This window comes from Cygnus atratus, chromosome 20 (assembly GCF_013377495.2).
Source record: "Cygnus atratus isolate AKBS03 ecotype Queensland, Australia chromosome 20, CAtr_DNAZoo_HiC_assembly, whole genome shotgun sequence".
NCBI classification, from domain to species: Eukaryota; Metazoa; Chordata; class Aves; order Anseriformes; family Anatidae; genus Cygnus; species Cygnus atratus.
The window spans coordinates 7,475,121-7,497,486 of record NC_066381.1 but is presented as its reverse complement, the minus strand read 5'-3'; the positions used below and the strand labels follow the sequence as shown (position 1 = coordinate 7,497,486).

At 61.3% G+C, this 22,366-nt stretch overlaps 2 protein-coding genes across 3 annotated transcripts; both read left to right on the top strand.

Moving 5' to 3' along the window:
* Window positions 1–10,412: 10,412 nt before the first annotated feature.
* On the top strand, window positions 10,413–11,073 carry LOC118255075 (class A basic helix-loop-helix protein 9). Its single transcript, XM_035561006.2, is given in 2 exon segments — window positions 10,413–10,565; window positions 10,567–11,073. Coding segments are annotated over 2 exon segments (660 nt in total).
* A 2,296-nt stretch (window positions 11,074–13,369) lies between these two features.
* On the top strand, window positions 13,370–18,976 carry TRARG1 (trafficking regulator of GLUT4 (SLC2A4) 1). Of its 2 annotated transcripts, none has more exons than XM_035561009.2 (3): window positions 13,370–13,756; window positions 17,767–17,899; window positions 18,592–18,976. In XM_035561009.2, the coding sequence occupies exons 1-3, from the start codon at window positions 13,370–13,372 to the stop codon at window positions 18,594–18,596; spliced, it is 525 nt and encodes a 174-aa protein (XP_035416902.1). In that variant the 3' UTR covers window positions 18,597–18,976. The 2 variants fall into 2 exon arrangements, with proteins under 2 accessions (XP_035416902.1, XP_035416901.1); XM_035561008.2 differs by having other exon boundaries at window positions 18,490–18,976.
* Window positions 18,977–22,366: the final 3,390 nt, after the last annotated feature.

The following is a 22,366-nucleotide window of genomic DNA, read 5'->3' as shown; positions in this document are numbered from 1 at the left end:
GGGCACAGCATGTGCGTTCGCCACTCTCCTGTCTCTGCCAGCCCCCATTTGCACCAGCCCAGGCTCTGGCTCACCCCCAGCCTCCCAGCCCAGCCCCCATGCCCTGGTGGCACCCTCAGAGCCCACGCAGCAAGAGCCAGCGCCAGGGCTGGGGACGGAGGAGGAGGAGGAGGAAGAAGAGGAGGAGGAAGAGGCGGCAGCAGCTGCTTGGGCTGCAGCAGGGAGCACGCATGCAGCCAACTCAGGGCCCGGCTGAACGGAGAGGCCAGGAAGGCGCCGGCGGTGGGGCTGAGCGCATGCATCCACCGCTCGCGGCAGGAAACCGAGCGCAGGAGCAGCAGCGCCGGCCCGGGGCCCTCTGCAGCGGCTGCAGCACCAGCACGGCCCCTGCAGCTGCAGAGCAGAGGGGGGGCAGGCAGCTCTCAGCCCCCCCGGCACGGCGGGATGTCTGCGCTTGGTGAATCACCCTGTCAGCTGGAGGGCAAGGGAAGCCCCTGCCTCCCCGAGCAGCTCTGGGAGGGCCAAGAGAATCTCCCCTGAAGTGGGGACACCCTGGTGTCCCCTGCGGTGTGCCAGCAGTGTCACCAGCAAGCATCGCAGCCCAGAGATGCTCAGGGAGGAAGGCAAGGGCACAGCGCAGCTCTGCTGTCAGGGCAGGAGCTATTTGGAGGCCACATGGAATCATCCCATGGATTTGGGGTGAAGGAAACCCCCTGCATGCACCACACACCCAACCCAGAGCCGTCCCCATGCCGCTGCCGATGGCTGCACACAGCAAACCCAGGTCCTTTGCACAGCCTGGAGCAAAGAGCGGCACCAAAGCCCTCTGCTTTATTCTGGCCACTCTCTTTCCATCCTCTTTTCACCTTTGCAAGCAAACAAACAACAACACAACCCTGCTCAGCAGCTCCAGCCCGCAGGGCACATCATCACGTGGCTCCCAGCAGAGGTGCTGCGTGGACGCTCAGCACCCAGGGCAGGCGGTGGCACAGCCACTGAGCACCACGTACTCCAACACCCCAACTGCCCCTGCCCATGGCTCCAGCCACAATGCATCTCTCGGAACCGGGAGCATCCTCACGGAGAGAGCCGAGGCAAGGGGGCGGCCGGATCCCCACCACCACCCTCCGACCTCGTGCAGCCCGCCGGGTGGCTCGCTGCTCGCCTGGCATCTGCTGCGCCACGGCCGGGCAGCCCACGCGCTGCTATTTCTGGGCTCTTGTGCAAGAGGCTCCTCTGGCTGCAGCTGCACAGCCCGGGGGTGCTGGCTGGGAGACGGGCACCCCGGGCAGCATCGCACCCTGCTCCGAGTGGGGAATCAATGGGGACGTCCCCCAGCCCCTAACCGAGGAGCACGGTGCTGAGGGGAGCGCAGGGCAGCTGCCTGCAGCCTCCAGGAGCCTGTGAGGTGCTCGCCCAGCCCGTGCCGGGACAAGGTTGCCGCAAGGCTGGCAACGCACCACCGAGCCCCGTGGGGAGCAGCGGCTGGGAGGCAGCAAAACCCCACCAGTGAGTCCATGGGGACGGCGCTGGGAAGCTGCTGCTGGTGGAGGATGGCATCTCCTGAGCAAATGGCACTCCCACGGCTCCTGCAGAGCCCGTTCCCTCAGCCTGACATGGGATTTTTCCTGCTCCAGGCAGGCAGGAACAGGCAAACCCCAGGAGTGTCACCGTGGTGGTGCAGAGACCTGCTGGCACCATGCTCCCACAGCCACGTGTCCTCATGCCGCCAGCTCATGCCCTCCTCTGACACAATTTCCTGGCAGGGAGAGGGAAAACAGCACCGGGCACAGGGAACACCCAGCCAAAACCAGGGCGAGCAGGGCTGGAAGAGCCCCAGCACCATTCCTGGGGGCGGCAGGAAGGAGAACGAAGAGGTGGTGGTTAGCAGGATCCAGATTAAAACCGCCCAGGAAGAAATCACCCATCCTGAGCACAAAGGTCTCCCTATGTGCCAGACCTCGCCGCGATCCCTGAACTTTGCAGCTGCGCCTTATCGCCAGGCAGATCTGCAGGCAGCCTCCCTCTCTGCTCAGCCCCGGGGCCAAGCTCGGCTCCTGAACCAAATCCAAGGGAGCCGTCCCTGCTGCTCATCTGCATATGCAAATCACCCTGCTTAGCAAACACTGATAAAGAGAGGAGGGGTGGAGAAGCCAAGTCTATTTTGAGATGCCTCTTGGAGGGGAGGCAGGGAAGTGTGTGCGCTCCCTTACAGCAGCGCCTCGTGCCGCGGCTCCTGGGGATGCTCTCAGCAACCTCTGCGGGAGGAAGCTGGTGGTGCTGTGAAACGGGGGGAAATGCTCCCTTGTGCCTGGACGGACGCACATTTTAGCCCTTGGCTAATCCAGGCTCCCTCTTCCAACCCAAGGAAATATATCCCTGCCACCAGGGGGAAGGGGGGGTTCCTCCATTCCCTTCTCCGGCTGGGCAGGATGGAGGGGAAGCTCACCAACAAAGAGCCCGCCGCACAGAAGTGTCTTTCCAGCCAAAAAAAAAAGAAAAATAACAAAACAAATTTCACGGCTGTGGTAGGACTTACAATGCAAATGTATTCAGGCCCCGCAGGGCACTTCTGGCTGCAGCCAGCACCTAACGAGGGCTTCGTGTGGCAGGAGGACCTGGGGCTGACGGAGCCCGGCACAGGTCGAGCCCTGTAGCGGGCACCTGGGATGCTTCGGGCTGTGGGAGCTCAGCATCGCCGCTGAGCACCAGGGGCAGGCACCCCCTGGAAAGCCCCCTGGGACCCCCAGCTCCAGGGCCATGCCCAGCCCACGGGGCTCTTTTAGCTCCTGTACAAGCCCTCTGCTACGTGGCTGGCACGGGGAAGTCGCTCCCCAAACCAGTGCTCACCATCTGGTTTTTGAACGGGAACTGTTGTGCCCCAAGGCTTTTGGGGCACCGTGTTCACCTCATGAACTTGTGCATGTATTTGTGCTTTTCAGGGAGTGCGGTTCGGCTTCTTGGAGAAACACCACGTCCTGCACCTCCCGAGCATCACGGGGCCCCAGAGCAGATGGGGACAGTTCAAAGGTCCCAGCCAGGGCTCGCACACGCATACACGCGCACACACACACACACGGGTGTTTTGTTCCCTCCTAAGCAGTTAAAATTAAACACTGCAGCTCTGCATGTCCTTCCTGCACCAGAAGAGGAACTTGCAGTACGTTCAGAGCCAAACAAGTGCTTTTCCAGCAGTGGGAAAACACTATAAAGTTAAAAAAAAATAAAAAAAAATAAAAAGCTAAGGACACGGATGTTGCAGCCAGGCTCTCGGGGACAGCAGCTGCCACCCACGCACCTTTGGCTTCAGCACTGGCCCTGAGGTCCCCTCCTTGCTCCAAGGGAGAGGAAACGGGTGCACAGAGAAGGCAGCAGTGTGACAACGAAACATTTCACTTTCCTTCACCTGTTGCATGCCACCAGCTGCCCCAGACAGAAAGAGATGCGCCGAGACAAACCTTGGACTTGGCTCACTATTTCCCGTTCCCCTCCTCATTGAGGCTTTTGGGGTTTTTACAAGAAAGAACGGCCCGAGGGTGATCAGGACAGAACCAAGCCTACCCCTCAGCACCTCGGCGCCACACTCAGTGCCATGGGCACCCTGCAAGCTGTCCCTGCTTCACATTCCCAAGGCACCAGCAGACAACGCCAGCATTTTGGCCCAGACCCACACCTCCACAGGCAGTGCCCAAAGACAGAAGCACCCCCGCCTTGGCAGCCTCCCCATGCACCCAACGCATCCTCGGCTGCGAGGCCGGCTGCGAGGCCAGCTGCGTGCCCAGCCGCAGGGACAGGTGACGGCAGAGACGAAGGGAAGTTCAGCCCTCTCTGTGCTCCGTGCTAGCCATCTGCTCACTGACACTCAGATTTTGTCGGTCCTGAGAGAGCTGGCGAGGTGTTATCTCAGACGCCAGGATCATGTATCTCGCTGTCACAGGCACTCTTCTCACGCAATAGCTGCAAACGGAGGCATCTCGCAGATATCCTCCCCTTAAATCAGATTAATCACAAGCTACTTAAAGGAAACCACTGTGTTTCCCTGGTAATTCCCATAAAGACGGTACCCAGCGCTCCTACCCCTGCTGTCCGGGTAGCGCCGCGTTGTGTTACGGGGAGCTCAGCTGGCAGCATGCCCACCGACCGACAACGCGGAGCTGCACACACCGAAGGAGAGCACCGACAAGCCCAAAACTTCATGAAAACGTTGAGGGAAGGACCCCCAGGCAGACCAGCACTCGCTGAGTTACAAACCACGATCAGGAATTTGTAGCTATAGCTGAAAAATAAACAGAAGTGAGAAAAAAACAGGAGCACTAAATGAGCCACGTGTAACCAGAAAGGGGGATCCAGTCAACGACCGCATGCATTTTATTGCATGCTCAAATTCTGCTTTTAAATGTCAGCGCCAGCAGGACACGCTGGCTCTCCTTTAAGGCACAAGAGACGGATGTGCTGATGCCAAGGAAACACTCAGGACAAGCCCGGGAAGAGCCCGACCCCATCACTGCCACTGTCACTGTCACCGTCACCTGGTGGCCACGCAGCCCCCGGCTTGGGCAGCCCGCTGGTCCTGCACGCTCAGCAAAGCCTCCCATGGGGGCTGGTGGCAATCAGACGAGGGCACACAGTGGGACCGTGGCCCCTTTTGGGGGATGAGGAGGAGAGGAAGCCAAATTTAAACACAGCAGACAGAGCCTTGGGTTTCAAGGTGCTGCCAGAAAGCCCCCCTGGTGGCAGTGAAGGTTTTAACTCAGCGCCCCTGGGGCTGGAAGACCCCTCCGGGTCACGATGCCCTGGAGAGCTGTTTCTTACCCCACGCCCCAGGGAAGCCCCTTTACCAACACACATCTTCCAGCGGCCCAAGAGCAGCATTGCACAACCCTCAGCGTGGGGAACCATTCAGGAGCATGCCCGAGACACAAACACAGCACGGGACGTGAGCGTAAACCCAAAGGCACTGCCGCACGGGCACTTGGCCGCTCCGACTGCTCCTACCCCTTGGCCACCACCAAGAAGAGCTCCAAAAACATCAGAGCATCGCCGCTGGTGGGGCTGGCTGGGAGCTGCATGTAGATGATGTGCCTGGCCCCACTGCAGGGCTAGGACCCGGCTCCCACCACAGCTGTCCCCACGGGTCGCTGACCGGAGCTGGGGAGAGACAGAAACGCAGGCAGGAGCGAGCCCAGCGCAGCACTGAGACACGACGCCGTCCTTTGGACGTGTCAACTACAGACAGCTGGGGAAGGTGAAACGGAAGCTGAACTGCTCTCCAGCCCTGTAGACTAATGTGATAAATATAAATTAAACTAAGTATTAAGCACAGTTTGATGCTGGAGTGTTTGCTTGTGCTTAAACCACCGCTACGCAGCTTTCTTACAAACCAACCCCAAACAATTGAGCAAGAACCAAACAAATTCAAGGCAGCTGCAGAATTAGCTTTGCGAGAAGTGCCATTCCCTAGCTGTCAAGACGGTGTTTGAGCCCGGATTAAAGCACACGGGATGATGCAATAACAACTTCCAGGCCGCTGGAAGTAGGACAGCGTGACAGGCGACAGCGCTGGCTGTGCCGGCAGTGCCACAAAGCAGCCAGCAGCTCGCCAAAGGACATTGTCCTCAGCGTGCCTGGACACCTCGGTGCCCCAGCGTGCTCCTGTTTCAGCAGCTCCAGGACTTCCCGGGGTGATTGCGGGGTGTCACCCAGCAGAGGCGTCCCTGGTGGAACCAGGTCACACCTGAGGAAGTGACTTTTGTGCGGTGTCCCAGCCCCAGAGGCAGCTCCCGAGCCGGTGGCACATCCCCAAGGGCTGGCTGCACCCTCCCTCCTCACGTGCCCACGGACGGGGCCTTGGCACGGGGCACCCCTGGAAGTGGGGACAGGGAGAGGGACAGGGACAGCACGGGGGCTTGAGGTGACATTAACTGATGGAATGAGGGCTTGGGGTGGCCTCGGCTGTGTGACAGCGTGGGATGCCCTTGGGCACGTGATGGGGCTGTTGTAGGGAGACCACCAAACCTTTGGCCGTGCCACCACACAGAGCGTGCCGGCCACACACAGGGGGCTCAGGATGGGGTCTGGGGGCGCGCTCCCTCACGGCACCCCTCGCACACGTCCCCGGGGGCCGAGGACACCGAGCTTGGTGTGGCCGCTCCTACACCACGGGGCACCCCGACGGCACACCGGGCCTCTCCGTCCCCATTCCGCGGCTCGCCCCCAGCCCCCCGGGGAGCTGCCGGTGCCGGTACCCGCAGCCGTGCCACGGCACCCACCTGCCGAGGACGCGTCCTCCGCCCCGGAGCTGCCGTCGCTGCCTCCCTCCGGGTGTGAGCTGCCCTTGCGGGGGGCGGCGGCCTGGGGGGCGGCGCGCGGGGGCGGGGGCGGCGGCGGGCGGCGCCGGGGGGCGCGGGGGGGCCGCGGGCGAGCGCCGCCTCCAGTACAGCCACCTTGAAAGCGCTCCTCGGCCAGCGCCCGCTGCAGGCGGCGCAGGTGCCGGCGGCACCGCTCCAGCTCCCGCTCCGGTATCGCCCGCACCGAGCCCAGCTCCATGCGCGGCGCCGGTTCCCCCGGTAACTCCTCCTGCCAGTGCCGGGCGAAGTCTGCCCGAGCAGCCGGCCCCGCCGCCTCCCCGGTTTGCCCGCCGCCATCCCCGGCCGGCCCCGGGTTTCCCCGCTCCGCCGCCGCCGCCGCCCGTCAGCCTTCTTTCACCTCCTCCTCCTCCTCCTCCTCCTCCCTCCTCCTCCGCCTTCCGCCCCCCGACGCCTCCGCTCGCGGGGCCTGACGTCCCGGCTCCCGGCCCCGGCCCCTCCGGCCCGCCCCCCGGCCTCAGCACGGCCCCGACGGGGCGGGGAGCCAGCGCTGCCACCGGCCCCCCGGCACGGCCCGGTACGGCCCGGTGCGGTTACTGGCAGCCGGAGCGCCGGGCTGCTCCCGGTGCCCCCCCCCGGTGCCCACCGGAGGAAGCCGCTTCCTCCTCCAGGCTGTGGGGGCTGCGGCGGGGGCTCCCCGGAGTGCCGGGAGGATGCTGAGGAGGGCAAGAAGCTCCCGGTGCTGGCAGCGACCCCGAGGTGACGGCACCGACAGCCCCCGCCCGGCTGCACGAGGCCGGTACCGAGCCAGCGAGAAACGAGCCTCGATGATGGGGAGCACCGGTGGCACGGGGCTGTCCTGCCTCAGCCAGCGTGTGCCCGTCTCCTGGCCCTCATCGTCATCGGGACGGTGATGACCGGGACAGTGGCACGTGGCCTGGTGGTGCTCTGACAGTGACACTTGGCCTGGTGATGTTCTGATGGTGACTCTTGGCCTGAAGATGGCTCTGACGGTGACACTTGGCCTGGTGATGGTGACACCTGGCAAGAAAGGCTCCGTGCCACGGTGCACATTCCCTGCTGCATTCAACCCACCATACCCCCGTGCCCCACGGGACAGGTTTTGTTCCCCACACCCCGGGCAGGGCTGGCATTTTCCACTGTGCCCGGTGTGAGGGACGCAGAGGGGTGTGACTCACCGGTGGGTGCCTCATGAGCCCGAGTGTGCCGCCCCTTGTGGCCACCTGTGCCGTGGCGCAGCAGGAACAAAGCACCCTCTATTTACGCACAGGCCCCGACAGTGTCGCAAGAGCCACCACCTCCATCCCTGCTGTGGCTGCTCCCTCGCCACCGGCCAGCCGGCCTCCGTGGGCTCCCTCCAGCACTGCCATCCTTGGAGCCCCCCCAAATCATGCCTCTGGGGCTGTGGGCCACCAGACAGAGAGGTGACACTGGTGCCCAGGTGAGGATGGGAAGGTGCCCGGTGCCAGCAGTGCCCTGTCCCGTGTGTCCCATCCTTGGGAGGTGGCGTGTCCCGGGGGCTGAGCCCCTTTGTGGAGGCTGGTAGGAGGAGGGCGTGCTATGAGCGGCCTGATTTATGCGTGGCAATGGATAATTGCAGCCCTTTCATCAGCTGTCAGACAGACGGGCCGGCAGAGCCTTACAACGGATTGCTGGCTGCCTGTCTCAGCCCATAAATCTCCCCGGAGCAGGGCGATAAATCAGGGGGGGCTGAGGGAGCAGCCCCAGGCGGGCGTCCTCCCCACCTGCCCACCCCAGTAATGGGCACGGTAGGTAGGAAATATGGCCAGGACAAGGTGGGGACGGCCCGGCGGGATGCACTAATTACAGGCAGCAGGTGGCATCCAAAGAGCCCGTGATTTACGGGGCGACCGTGCCTTCTTCCGAGGGCTGGGGCTGGGTCCCCATGGGGCCAGGGCCCAGTGGAGGTCCCCCAGTGGCTCCCAGGGCTGTGGGCAGGACGGGGGCACCATGGGGGCACCACGGGGTCTGCAGGTGGGCACGGCCCCCCCCGTGTCTGCTCCATGTTGCATGGGCCAGCATCCAGCACCAGCAAAATATCCCCCTGGCAGGGAGCCGTCCTGCTCGGCTCTGCACGTTCCCGCTGGCATTTCTCTAAGTGTCCAGCATGAAACCACCCCAGAAAGCCTCTCGCTCTGAGCTGGGCTCGCTGCTGAGCCAGCGGCCGGGGGAGCACCCGCCCGGCACCAGTGCAGAGCACCCACCCCTGAGCTGCCAGAAGGCCACTGGAAAAAGAAAAAGAGGGCCATGGTGAGCACAGGTGGGTGTTCGGAAATATTTGCAAGCTTCACCTCCTTTGAAGTCCCGCTGTGTTGTCCCTCCCCGCTCCCCCAGGCCCCGGCTCCTGATTTATGGGGTTCCTGGAGCAGAGGCACCTAAATTAGCTCCCACTTCAAAGGGCCAAGAGAGGAGAAGGGCAATAGACAAATAGCCCCCACTAATTGTGGCTATTGATCAAACCCAGTCCAGGACCGATCCGGCCCCGGCCCGGCCCGGCCGGCCCGGCCCAGGATAGGAAGGATGGATAAGGGGCCGGACGTTCTCCCACTTTTGCACCAGTAACCCCAGCAATTTGTCACAACAGCTCCGGGGCCATTTTTCAAACCGTTGTTTACCCCGCTCTCATGGGGGGCATTTAGCAACTGCTCTCTCTAATGAAACGGTGGGCGAGGGGCAGGGGGATGTGAAACTGCCTGGAAGGCTCTGGGGGGGGGATGGGGGATAAACCCACCGGGGGCCAGGCAGGAAGCATGCCCACCCCAGGGCCAGTGGTCCCCTGTGTCCCTGCCATGCATGCTCGGAGGACAGGGCTCTGGCCCTCCTGACAGCCAGGCTGGGAGTTGCGGGGAGCAAGGAGATGCTTTTTTTCCTCATCTTCCCACCCCCCCCACCTGTGCATCCCCCCCAGCCCCATTAAACACCGTGCAGACCCAGCAGCATCCGGCCCAGCCAGCTCTGCCCCCAGGCCCCCGCTGCTCCCCGGGACAGGAAGGCCAGGAGGCAGGTAGCACTTTAGCTCTTTTATCACCTGCCCGGTCCCCCCACGACATTCCTGCTTCCTGCTCCGCAGGGCAGAGGCGTTGCCAAGCCCCCGCATTCCTCTGCTCCCCGCCTGCCCGGGCCCCCACCGGTGGGTGGTGGGGGCTGCTGCTTGCTGCCCCGGTCCAGCCGTGCCCCCAGCTCACCAGGACCCCACGGTGTGAGCAGCTCCAACGCACTGGCTCCAAGCTCCTTCCACGCTCCAGCCCCGTCCCTGGGGCTGGTGGGGGCCGGGGGGGGGGACTCAGCTCCTCCTGGGAGGAGGTTTTTTAGGGATGGGAAGAGGGTGGGAGGCAAGGCAGGGAGCTCCCTGAGTACTGCCCGCACCATCCTGCCCAGGAGGTTTTTCGCATGCTCCTGGGCTCAGGCACAAGCCTGGACGCTGTCCTCAGCAGCCTCCTTACTCTGTGCCTCAGTTTTCCCTCCCTGGGAAACAGAGGACAGCGAGAAGCCCCAACAGCAGTGAGCGTGGTTGAGCAGCCCCCAAGCCCCGTGCCAGGGCAGTGATGCCCGCAGGCTCTGCCCTTTCAAAGCACCACGTGAGCTTAGGATTGACCCCAGCCCAGGCCGAGCTGCCCTGCAGAGAGGGCGCAGAGCGATGTGGAGAGCTCCTGCAGGGCCCAAACCCTCTGCAGCAGCTAAAGCAACCCCTGCTAGGTGTGCTTGAGAGCCCTGCTTCCCCTCTAGGTCCTGGGAGAAGCAAAATGCAGCCATTAGCTGGCTGTCCCCTGCTCCCACTGCAAAACCCTGGGGACCCCAGTACTGGTGTCCCCGCTCCGTCCTGGCACTGCCGTGTCCCCGCAGGGCAGGCCGGTGTCCCCAGGGCAGCACACTTGTCCTGGGGGGAAGGTGTGGAGGGGCTTGGGACGGAGCCAACGTGATGAGCTGGGGTTTTTAGGGGAGGCTGCGTGACCCCGGAGGAGTGTCTGCCAGCCTCGCGGGAGGCAGGACCGCAGCAGCACCTCGCCCCGTCCCTGCAAGCCGCAGCCATGTCCCGCGAGCAGCTGTGGGAAGCGGTGCGGCACGATGGGGATCCCCCCCGATGGCTTGGAAGGGGAGCTGGAAAGGGGGGCTGCACCCCAGGTGTGCCACGGGCAGGACCTGTGGGACCCCAAGGGGAGGGAAGCAGCCGCCCACCTGGGGGAGGCTGAAGAGATGAAGGTGAGGAAGAGGAGCAGGGCCGGCGCGCTCCAAGGCCAGGAGGATGGCTGCCAACGTCCGAGAGCGCAAGAGGATCCTGGACTACAACCAAGCCTTCAACGCCCTGCGGCTGGCCCTCAAGCATGACCTCAGTGGCAAGAGGCTCTCCAAAATCGCCACCCTCCGGCGAGCCATCAGCCGGATCACGGCTCTGTCCCTGTCCCTGCACGGTGCCGCGCGCTGCTGGCCCTGCACCCACTCCGAGTGCCGCGGGCAGGGCGCGAGGGACGGCCGCCCCCGGCTCCCTGGTGCTGCAGGCTATGGGGGATATCCCCTCGAGACCCAGCTCCAGCACCATGAGAGTCCGAAGGAGGATCGTCCGGCAGCCAGCCCTGCGTTTTATCCCGTCGGGAGCCACCAGCTTGGTCTCCGGAGCAGCTGCCAGCGCAAACACATGGGCAGCCTGCGAGCCCCCCCGGCAGCACCGCTCCCCTGGCAGCTGGGGGGGTTCCAGAGCTCAGGCTACCAGCGCCTCCCCATCCACTGACCCTTCAGGCTGGGAAGGCGAGACGGTGCCGGGAAGGTAACGCAGCCGAGTGACAAACGGGGCAGCGGGAAGGGACCTGGGCAGGAGAGAGGTGGGACACGGGGCTCGGCGCGGTGCTGTGAGCCCAGCGCACGGCACGGTGCCCGGCTGCGCTCGCTGCTCTGCAGGAGAGCTCAGAGCTGGGGGACGTGGAGAGCTTTGTTTTCTGCTCGAGGAATCTCTGTGTTTCTTTGTTGTGAGGTTTCCCTGCTGCAAGTTGTCACGATTATTTATTCTCTCTTGCTTGCTTTGTGAGAAAACACGAGTTAAAAGCCCAGCGTCGGGGCGCTGCCTGTTAATGTGTGTGAGATGGACAGATGGGCCGTGCGGATTGCAGTAAGGCTGCTGGCTGGGGGACAGCTCTGGCTCTGGCTGATGGATCGGGGGAGCAGGAGCTGGGAAATGTTCACTCGGTTGTACTTTTGATGCTAAGCCCATCAGTGCACATATTGGTGCCTGGGCAGATCTGCAGGAGTGGTTGAGGAGCTCATAAACCCCATGGTGCCTCCTGACGACTGCAAAGTGGCTCCCGTGGGACAGTCTGGGACCGCGCTCCTGGTCAGCCCAGCCAGGAGGAAGGGGGGCTCAGCCCTGTGCTCCCCCAGTGCCAGGCTTCCTCCGCCTCCTCCTCCTCCTCCTCCTCCTCCTCCTCCTCCTCCTCCTCCTCCCTCAGTCCCAGTGTGGGGTGGTGGAGCTGGGAAATGAGCCCGGCGGAGGAAAGCTCCCAGCAGCCAGGAGAGAGAGCTCTCCGCTCAGCGAAGGAGCCTCTCAAAGTGCTGACGGTGTGAGACATCTTGGCTTTCATCTCCAGGAGGTTCCCCTTCCCAGGAGGGGCCTGCAGCGATGGCTGCTGATGGAATCCTGCTTCTCCCACCAGCAGCACCCTGGTGCTGGGCGGCTCCGCGATGGGGGTGAGGTTCCCCCATGGGGTGAGGCTCCCCCTGCACCAGCTCCCCCTGCTCTGCCCCTGTCAGCTCTCATCACACGCCCAGGAACACCATGGGGCAACGGAGCGAAAACCAGGCGTAACCCTACACGAACCCCTCTCCACCAAAATTCGTGTTTCCAGTTTTTCCCCCCCTCACTTTGGTGTTAAAGCAAGACAGGTGGAAATAGATGCCCAAAAAAGCGGGAGCAGGGGAAAAAGGCCTCGAGACCCCCCAAAACAGCATCCCTGCATTGCTCTCGGGTTCTCGGTTAGGACACGCAGGCCCCTCTCCAGGTTGTGGGTGGGAGAGGCACTGGGACCGCCCCCCCCCAGGCCGGGCAGGAGCAGGCGGAGGGCGCTGGGTGCGCCCGCAGATGGCACTCACCGCCTGGGAAATAAATCCCTGGCGAGCCGCAGAGGAAAAACTCAGAACCGAAGAGAGCCGCTGGAGCCCAGCCGGGTGCTTGCGGTTCTCCTCCCGGCCCCCCCCAGCACACTGCCGCCCCCCTGGGGGCTGCGCTCCGCTTTCCAGGATGCACCCCCCTGCGCCGACACCCTGCGGGTCCTGGCTCCTGCGTTTGTCCCTGTCCCGACACCGCTGTCCCCAGCCGCTGGGTCTGCAGGGGGGCACCGCTGGGGACCCCCCCCCCTCCGCCCGTCCCCAGCACCACGTCCCGAAACCCCGGGGCGAGGCCGAGCGGGCTCCGGGGGGGGGGGGGGCTGGAATCACGGCGGAGGGGAGGGAGGACACGGGGGATTCCCCGCTAAATCCCCCCGATCCCACCCCACCCGACCCCATCCCAGAATCCCAAAATCCCAGAATCATCTAGGTTGGAGGAGACCTCCAAGACCATCACCTAGTCCAACCTCTATCCCATCCCATCCCAACCCGTCCGATCCCACCTCTCCCCATCCCATCTCTCCCCCTATCCCACCCCATTCCATCCCACCCCATCCCACCCCATCCCTCCCAGTCCCATCCCACCCCTCCCCGTCCCACCCCATCCCATCCCACCCCTCCCCAACCCCCCCATCCCACCCCACCTCACCCTATCCCCCCCCCCCAACCCCATCCCAACCCCTCAGCCCCCCCCCCCCAGCACCCTCCCCGCGGTCCGACGAGCCCCCCCCCCTCCCCCCCGCCCCGGGGCTTTTTGGGGGCGTTGCGCATCCCCCGCTCCTGCCCCGGGGGCCGAGCCGTGCTGGCCCCACCCCCGGCACGGCCTCCCCGGGGGGGCGGCGAGCCCCGAGCTCAGAGCGGCGGCGGCGGGGAGCGCTCGGAGCCCGCTCCGTCGGGTCGGGTCGGGCCGGGCCGGGCCGGGCCGGGCCATGGCGAGCGGCACCGCCGCGCCCCCGGGCTCGGGCTCGGGCTCGGGTTCGGGCTCGGGCTCGGCGCTGCCCTCCCGGCTCCAGGAGACCGAGAAGCTGCTGGCGGCTACCGAAGGGCTCCGAGGCTCCAAATCCTTCACGGCGGCGCTGGCCGGCGAGGCGGAGCGCAACGGGCACGGGCTCGGCTACAAGTCGGTGTCCGTCGGGCACCTGGACGCGGCCCCGCTGTCGCCGTCGCGGCTCAGCCTGGGCAGAGCCTCCTCCACCGGCACCAGCACGGCGCCGCCCGAGCAGGGCCGCCCGCGGGACTACCTGGTGCTCGCCATCTTCTCCTGCTTCTGCCCCGTCTGGCCCATCAACGTGGTGGCCCTCGTCTTCTCCATCATGGTGAGCCCCGAGCCCCCGGGGGGGGCGGGCATGGGGATGGGGGGGTGCTGGGGGGGCTGGGCAGGGAGGAGGCTGGGGCTGGGGGCTGCTCGGCACCGTGCTCGGGGCTCTCCGGGACAGCAAGCAGCGGGATGGGATGTGGGCAGCCCGGGCTGCGGGTGGGATGCAGGCTACGGGATGATGTGGGATGTAGGGTGAGGTGGGACGTAGGATATGGGATGATGTGGGATGTGGAATGGGGCGGGATGTAGGGTGTAGGATGAGGTGGGCTGTGGGATGAGGTGGGATGCAGAATGAGGTGGGAGGCAGGATATGGGGCGATGTGGGGTGATGTGGGATGCAGGATACAGGATGATGTGGGATACGGGATGCTGCGGGACGCTGCGGGATGCAGGATGATGTGGGATGAGGTAGGATGTAGGATAAGGGATGCCGTGGGATGCAGGATGATGTGGGATGCGGGATATAGGATGCTGTGGGATGAGGTCACAGCCATGGCAGGGCACACCAAGCCCCTGTGTCCCCGCAGAGCACTGCTCCTCTCCCGGTGGTGCCAGGCAGCCCACAGGCTGGTTCCCGGCTGGGACGGAGCAGCGAGGCGAAGCACAGATGAGGGCTCTGCCCCCGCACCTCGCAGCCCAGCCCTGCAGCACTGGGGAGACCCCAGCTGGGGGCTCGCTCCTGCTCCCAGGCACTCCAAAGGGACAGGCTGTGCCTGCAGCTCCTGCACTTGTCCTAAAGAAAAAAAAAAATCCCCATTAAATATCCCCCACAGCTCAGCTCGCACACTGACATCGGAGCTGGGGAGAATGAAAGCAGGCAGCCTCCCACCCACCTCAGCAGAGCCTCGCAGGCACGGCCACCCCCTTACCCACTGCTTTACACCCCCTGGCACCTTTTACACCCTTCATTTGCCACCGAGGCGAAGCTTTCCTTTGAAAATCAGCTCAGGGCGAGCACTTGCCTGCTCACCACACCAAAACACATGTGGGGGGACACACAGTGCTTCCCAAAAACCAGCAACAACTTGAAGAGTCGGTGGCAGGTGCTGCAGAAAGCCCTCCGGAGAGACCAGTTTCCATTTTGAGGCAGAATCACCATTTTTACCAGCTGCCATCTGCACGGTGCAGCTGTGCGGTGGCGGCCGCCCAGGCAGCGCGCGGGGAAGCCGGGCGGCCTCGTCCGGCTGGGCGAGAGGGAGAGCGGCCGGCGGGGGCTCTCACGGGGATTTTCCAGCCCCATTAGCTTTCAGGCAAAATAAATCCTCCTCCCTGCGAGGCTAGAGCCCGCAGCGGGGCGGGGATGTGCCTCGTGGGCTGCATGAGCCCCTGAAGGGGACGAGCAAAGGGGGAGATGAGAGCTGAGGCCCTCGAGCCCCACCGCCCGGTGCTGACGCAGGGCTGGGGGAGGATCGGCTGCTTCCAGCCCCCCTGGGACATCCACCCGCTGCCACCCTGTGCAGCTCGTGGCCCCCCCATTTCCACCAGCTGAGGACCCCCATGGGGTCTCCATCTCCCTGCTGGAAACATCTCCCTGGTGCTCCTGCAGCCACAACAGCTCTCAGCACGTCAGCTGGGGGTCCACCTGCTCACACCAGGGACAAATCCAGTTCCCAGCCACGGTCGAAGCTCCCGCAGGCCCCGGTGCCCCCCTGGGATACAGGACGGGGGTGTCCCATCACCTGCAAATCGGGGCCTGGGTGTACACCATTGTCCCCGTGCCTCACTTGCAGCCCTGCTGGGGGAGACAGGCAGCCTCCCCGCGACGTGCCGACTTTCCTCCAGCTCCACGACTGTGTTTTTCTTTCCTAAGTCAATGCTTTTTGCACAGGAAAGCTTTTCTGGGCACTAAGCAGCAACCGGAGAGGGAAGAAAATGAAGGCTGTTGGATTTGGTGTCTCATAAATCATTTTTCAGGCCCTGCTCTCGGATCCCCCCAGGGCCCATGGCCAGGGGTGGGGAAAAAAATCTGCTCTGGCCCCCAGCCTGTTCCTGCTTACACTGGTGTCACGGAAAAGAGCAACGTGGAGGGTGTTCCACCTCCCCTTTGGGTGCATTTTATTGACAAAGCGAGGGCCTGGCAGCTCCTAGGGGTGTAAGTGCGGTGGGTATGGAGCGACGTGGGAGAAGCCAAGCCCCACGTTCCTCCTTTAAATGGTGCCTCCATAGATCTGCGTCTGATGTTGGCTTGTACCTCGCCCGGAATGGGTTTTCAACACAATTTAAGTGTCGAGGATTAGTGATTTGTTCTGAATAACTGGTGGTGGTCAGCGGAATGCATCCAAAGCCAGTTCCTAAATTGTGAAGGGCTGTGGGAAGAGGCTGTGACAGGTTGGTTGCCTTTGCCCTGGGACTAGGAAAAGTCCCAGAATTTACATAAAAGTAACTGCCTTCATCTGCAACGAGACCACTGGGGCTAGCTATTAGGAGAATGCCCTCTGAGCAGGGGACAGGACGAAGGCAGGGATGATCAGTGGCTCTTCTGAGCCACCTGGACTCATGTCTCCGTGCCCAAAACGTGGAGCTCGGCACCCCCGTGGCATGCTGCCCCAGCCCCCAGGCATTTCGGAGCTCTTCTGCCTCTTCCAGTCTTGATTAATAAACAAAATATTCGTGTTTTCAAGTAGAAAGAAAATGTTAGCATCACTGATACCAGGCAGCTATAATCAAACTGTTCCATGCCGATGAATAATATATGTACAGTAACAAATGCTGGCTAAACACGCCGTGCCAGTGCTGATGTATTTTTCGTAATTGTTCAGGATAAATGATCAGTAAACACTTCCAGAAGCTGCGGTGATAAATATGTTGAATTTGTTAGCCCATATATTTTGCTTGGAAGACAGCTAAAATTGCAAATGTGTTCCACTGCAATCTAACCCACACCCTGCAAAAATATTACACTTGGTTGCAAACATCTGAGCCTATAAAAATCCCAAATGCTAGGAGCTGTCAGAGAGCAGTGCAGGGACCCTGTCAATCCCCGTGCTTCCCTACTCTCCCCCAGCTCAGCACCACCCCTTGGAGCTTCATTTTGTCACCTCCTGTTCTCTAACACAAAAAGGCCCTTGGCTGCGTACCACTGGTTTTTGACATTGCCAAAGGTGCTGTAGAGACCGAAAGAAAGGAGGTCTTGAGCTAAGCCAGTGTCAGTGCTGGGGAAATGGCTCTGCCTGGGGTGCGTTAGCACAGCCGGACATCCGCGGGGCTGCAGCCGCCTGCGTTAACCCTAACCCTAACCCTAACCCTAACCCTAACCCTATCCCTAACCCAGGTCAGGACTTGGCACTGGAGCTGTGCTGAGCCTCCCAGCCCTTCATTTCCTTCTGTTTTAAATGTGAGAGGGCACCTTTTGTGGGGCGCTGCATCTCAGAGATGCGTTTTTAGAAAGGAGAGGGGGATTGTTTAATACCCTTCCACCTTTAACTCTTGAGGTAGCTTTTCCATATGGAGCTTCGCTGATTTTAGCAGCCACATCCCAGAGCCAGGGCTCCTGGCTGCAGGGCTCCTGCTGCTGGGGGGCTCCAGCCTCGCCCCCACACCGACAGCTCATTCCCAAAGCCAGCAGCCGCAGCACTTTGTCCCTTGGGGACCTCCCATCACGGTGCTGGTGCCTGCTGGATGTGCTCCTGCACACAAGCTGCAGCAACGCAGCAGCACCCCTGGGGGACACAGCCCCCGATCAGAGCCCCCTGTAAGTGAATTGCTTTTGGGAATTCCAGAATCTCAGCATTTTTTTCCCCATAAAAGAGCCAGAGAGGGCTGGGGCTGGGCAGTGGGACAGGAGTTCCCATTCTGGGGACACCTCTTAGTCCCTCCGACACCAGGCAGACCCCGTCCCATCCAGCTCCTGCCCACGGAAGCATCCCCGTGGGGCCACCCCAGGGCACCAGACTGTCAGAGACAGGAGCCCAGGCCCCTGCTGACACAGCCGCTTTCATTTTGGGGACTGCAGCCAGAGCATTGCCCCAGCACCGTTCTCAGGAGCCTCTCTCTGTGCTTCCCCCCCAGTCGAGGAACAGCGGGCAGCAGGGGGACATGGACGGAGCGCGGCGCCTCGGCCGCATGGCCCGCCTGCTCAGCATCGTCTCCATCGTCCTGGGGACCATCATCATCGTGCTCTACATTTCACTCAGCATCAGAGGTAACATCTCCTTCCCTTTTTCCCTGTCCAGCTCAAGCAGGGACCCCACATGGTGCCTTGGGTGCTGTCCCCAGCAGCTTATAGGGCAGCCCTGCCTGTAGGACGCCCCGTTCCCACCCCAACCACAGCGTAAGGGCACTGAGGTCTCCCATGGGACCGCCACCCACAGCACCCATGTGTGCAAAATACCTTGGAGAAGGGGTTGCTTGGGGTAGCAATATATGCTGTGCAGGTGACCAGGAGGAGAAGTCCTCCCAGAGCTGCCCCATAACCGGTGTCTGTAGGAGATCTCCCAGGCAAGAGGCATTTAGGCTAAAACCCGAAGCCTTGGCAAGGCTGCGGTGGGTTTGGAAACGTGTAGCGGGGTGAAAGCAAAGGGATCCAGCCTGCCCAGGGGTGCAGTCCCCCAGTGTTTGGGGACCTTCCCCGACACAAAGCCACCTGCCAAGAGCAGCAGGGCTGCTGGCAGCACTGCTTGGGCAAACGGGAACCTCGGCTCTCGGCCGCTCGAACCCAAAGCCCGAGCCAAGAGCATCGGGGACATCTCTGTGACTGCTGGAAGCTGCCCTAAGCCTCTCTTTATTTTACAGTTTCCTAGAAGACATTTTAGCATGCAAATACCTCGAAGAGGAGGAAGACAACTCTCCTTTTGGGGTTTTTACTTTCAGCCTCACAACAAAAACTTGTCACAGCGTAGGGGGGCCGCCCTGGAGGAACGCGTGCTTCTGCTCCGCCGCCCCCTGGGAACAAGCCCGGATGAGGGCTAGGACGAAAACATCACGAGGAGGGATGGGGAAGAGCTTCGGGTGCCGAGTGGAGAGGAGAAGGGGGAAACCCACTACCTCATTCCCCTCCAGCAAAACTGACGGAGCGGGGAGACAACTCCTGGCGAAGGGCAAGGAGGGAGTTTCGGGAACGACGCTTATTTTAAAGAAAACCTAAGGACGGACCAGGACACTTTGAGGAATCCCCTCTAAGAATTTTGGCACAAGCGACTGTGTTGTTGGGGGGTTGTTGGTTTTTAAATCATTACGTTATCTGTCTCTACGACAAAAAAAACAAAAGCTCAAACTGCCATTGGGAGTGGAGAGCTGTTGGGGGCAGGAGGAAAACCGAGCTGCAGAAGGAGCCCAGCTCCGCTCAGGGCAGATCATAGCCGCATGAGCTGGAGGGTGTGGGGGTTGCTTTTGTATTTTTGATGAAAAAAACAACAAAAAAAAAGAGACAATGACCATTTGCATGCCTTTGGGAATGCTCTCCACGTCTGTTCCTACAAGCTCTTTTGTCACTTGCAGCAGATGTCGGAGCCGGCAGAGCAGGACGCTGCCGCAGCAGAACGCCAGGCTCCTCCTCAGCCGGCCCCACAGTGGGGATTTTAATGGAAGGAAACATGCTTTCTCCGTGCAACCACACATTTCTCTCTCTGGGCACCTGAAGCGAGGTTAATGCTCGTGGCGCTGAGGAAAGAGCCTGGTTAATCTGCAGCAGCGGCACCGAGGCACGGAGAGCCCATGCTATCCGCTCGAGCATTTGTCCTGTCCTGTCCATCAGCCAAAAGCTGCAGCCGATCCAGACCCCGTTGTCGTCTGTGCTCATCTCCCCTCACCCTGCTGGGCTTCAGCTGATGACCTACCGGGAGATTTTCAGAGGTGCAGAGGGGTTTAGGATCCCTGCTCCTCTCTTTACCCCTCCCGCGTCTCTGAACATCTCCAGCATCCCTGGAGCTGGCTGGGGCTGGTTCCACAAACCACATATTATTTTTTAACATTTTGTATTTAACGACATGTAAAGAACACTGACTTTTTTTGCTCCTCCTGATCTGCCTGGGCCCCCCCATGCCCTGCCAAGTCTTCCATGTTGCGCGGCCCCCTCTGCCGTCCCCATCCCCACCTCCCACCCGTCCCTGCCGTGGGCTGGCACAGGCTCTGGTACTGTATTTGCCACCCAGACTATGCAAGGTCTCACCGCCTGTCGTTGTACCCAGGCTCTGTAGATGGCTCCTGGCCATATCCACTGGCTCCGTGTTAGCTGAGCCTCTTTTTAGCAAAACTTTGCTGGTACAATTACACAACTGGGAGCTGCATCCCCTGGCCTGTCCTGGGGCATGAAATGTTTTCCCCTGCTCCCTGAGTTAATCTGGAAAAACCTCAGACCAAACCCAGCACGTCCAAGGGCTTTGTCCGCATGGGGAATTGCTGCACAGCACAGCAAGGTGTGCCAGGAGAAACCTCCCAGCATCCTGGCACCCTCGTCCCTTCCAAGCTGGTGAGCACAAGGGGCACGCAGGGAGGCAGCACGGAGAGCTGCAGGCTGTAAATCCTCTGCAGTGCCCCAGGGGCATGGCTGGGAACATTCTCCTGTTTGATTGCTCCTCATTACAGAGTTTTCTCTGGCTAGATGTTCTTTGGACCTAGGGGATAGGGGAGCCAAATCCCCTGGACACACTGCTAATGTTTTCCTCTAAGTTCAAAGGGGTTCCAGGGACTCAGAGCAATAGCATGTTACTACAGCACTTTCTTGGGCTGCCTCCCAATCCGCCCCTTTGCCTGTGCTTTATTAGAAATTACAAGCTTCTAAAAATGGACCAAATTCACTACCTTCCTTTAGCAACTCTGTTTTCTGCCCTTGGTGCTAGGGAAAGCTTTGTGCTCAGCCTGGTGCCGCGTCCATCAGGGTGCTCCATGGTTTCTGCTCTTGTCCCCGCTCTCACCAAAAGCCTTCCCTTTGAGACTAAACCCCTCATCTTATGGGTGAGCTGTGGATGCTGCGTCTGTCCATCAAATCGCCAAAAAGTTTCCTTCTTAAGCCCTGAACCCGAATGCTGCTGGCTGGCTGAGGTGCAGCTTTGTCCTGAGCCACTGACAGCCAGCGTTATGGCAAAGCCAGGAGGGATCCCCTGAGGACAGGACAGGCCGGCATCCAGGGAAAAACTACAGCACTTGAGAGCACCAAATGAAGGATTTAAAAGCTGTTTTTATCATTACATAAAGCCTTTCCTCTAAAGAGCCCGACCTTCTCTCCTACGGCTAACGACGAAGCCCTGCAGCCCCGCACGCGGCGGCTCGGCGTTGTGCTCTGCTAAAGGCACAGATGGCAAAGTTGCTCCGAGTCACGTGCACGAGCAGCTCAGAAAAGACAACGTTTTTTCTTTCTCCTCATCAATATAAATAGGAGTGAATGCATAACTCCTTTGAATCTGATGTTTCCAAAGGGATCTGTACAACCACACGCTGCATTTCAGGCCGGGCTGGGAGTCCTGGCGCAGGCAGGGGACGGGGAGCGGCCGCACGGAGCTGGGCTGGAGAAGTCCCTGGCTGGAAAAGTCCCTGTCCAGAGAAGCCAGGAGCAGCAGAGGCACTAAAATTCAACACCCAAAACACCCACGGTGATAATCTTTTGCACGCACCCACATGGGGTTAGTGCCTTCTGCCCCAGCCTGGAGCACCGGGCTGCTGAGGTGACTGCTTCGCAGCCTGGTATTACAGATAATAAAACCGAAGACACTTAACTCCTTTCCTTTTTTTAAATCTTCTTTCTGGTTAGAGCCAATTGCACTGCTCTGCACTCTTGAATACACCTTTCTGGGCATTGTCCTGCACTGAGATCCAGCTGAAAGCTCTCCAGTCACTCCTGACATAAAGTATTTCCTTTCCTTGCAATCCTGCCCTTGAGTCGCGCCAGAGAAATAAACTCCTCAGGACCAGCCAGACACGGAGGCTCTTCCCCTGCTCTCCAACAACCTCCTGACGCACTTTGCAGCCTGACCCTTTGTGAAGCTTTTGCCAGGAGGCCCTCGGGAAGCTGCTCCCTGTGGCATGCATGGTCTCACCCTCGTGCGCCAAGGAAGAAGCCAATGAGCCCCAGCCCTTGATGGCACCTCACACGGGATTGCGTCACGAGGAGCAAAACCCTGGCAGAATCCACCCTGAGGCCACTGGGACCCAAGCTTCCTCCATTGGACTGAACCAGGAAACAAAAACACCCCTCATGATTTTTTGCCAATTCAGTGCAAGCACCTTGCTTTGCACGTCCAGGCACCACCGCTCCTCTCCCGAAGTTTGTTTTTAGAGTGTGGATGGGCGATCACGAAAAGTTTATCACAGAAAGGCTTCTCCTCATCTCCACTCACAAGACCCATTGCTTATGTCACAGCTCATTGCCACCTGCTGCAGCCTCCCCTAGGCACACACGTCAGCATCAAGCTTCCTGTTTCCAACTAAAACACAAAATCCTCAGCATCTGGCCAGCTTCTCCCCCCAGCAAAGCAGGGAAGAGGCGAGCTCCCCGCGGCATGGTGGCCACCCAGCCTTACCTGACAGCGCAGTGCAGCTGGTAGGAGGACAGCACGCTGAGGAGATGGAGAAGCTGGGAAACGCGGCTATAAGCAAGTCCGAGTAGGAGCTGGGATCAACGAGTGTGAGGTCCTGGTGGGACAGAACCATGTGGATCGGGAAGGAGCCGGCACGC

Bases quoted from the DNA above. Each gene is read 5' to 3' on its own strand.
- TRARG1 (XM_035561008.2), top strand. From the start codon at position 13,370: ATGGCGAGCGGCACCGCCGCGCCCCCGGGCTCGGGCTCGGGCTCGGGT. The intron at 13,757-17,766 runs GTGAGCCCCGAG...CTTCCCCCCCAG, and splicing joins CCCTCGTCTTCTCCATCATG to TCGAGGAACAGCGGGCAGCA.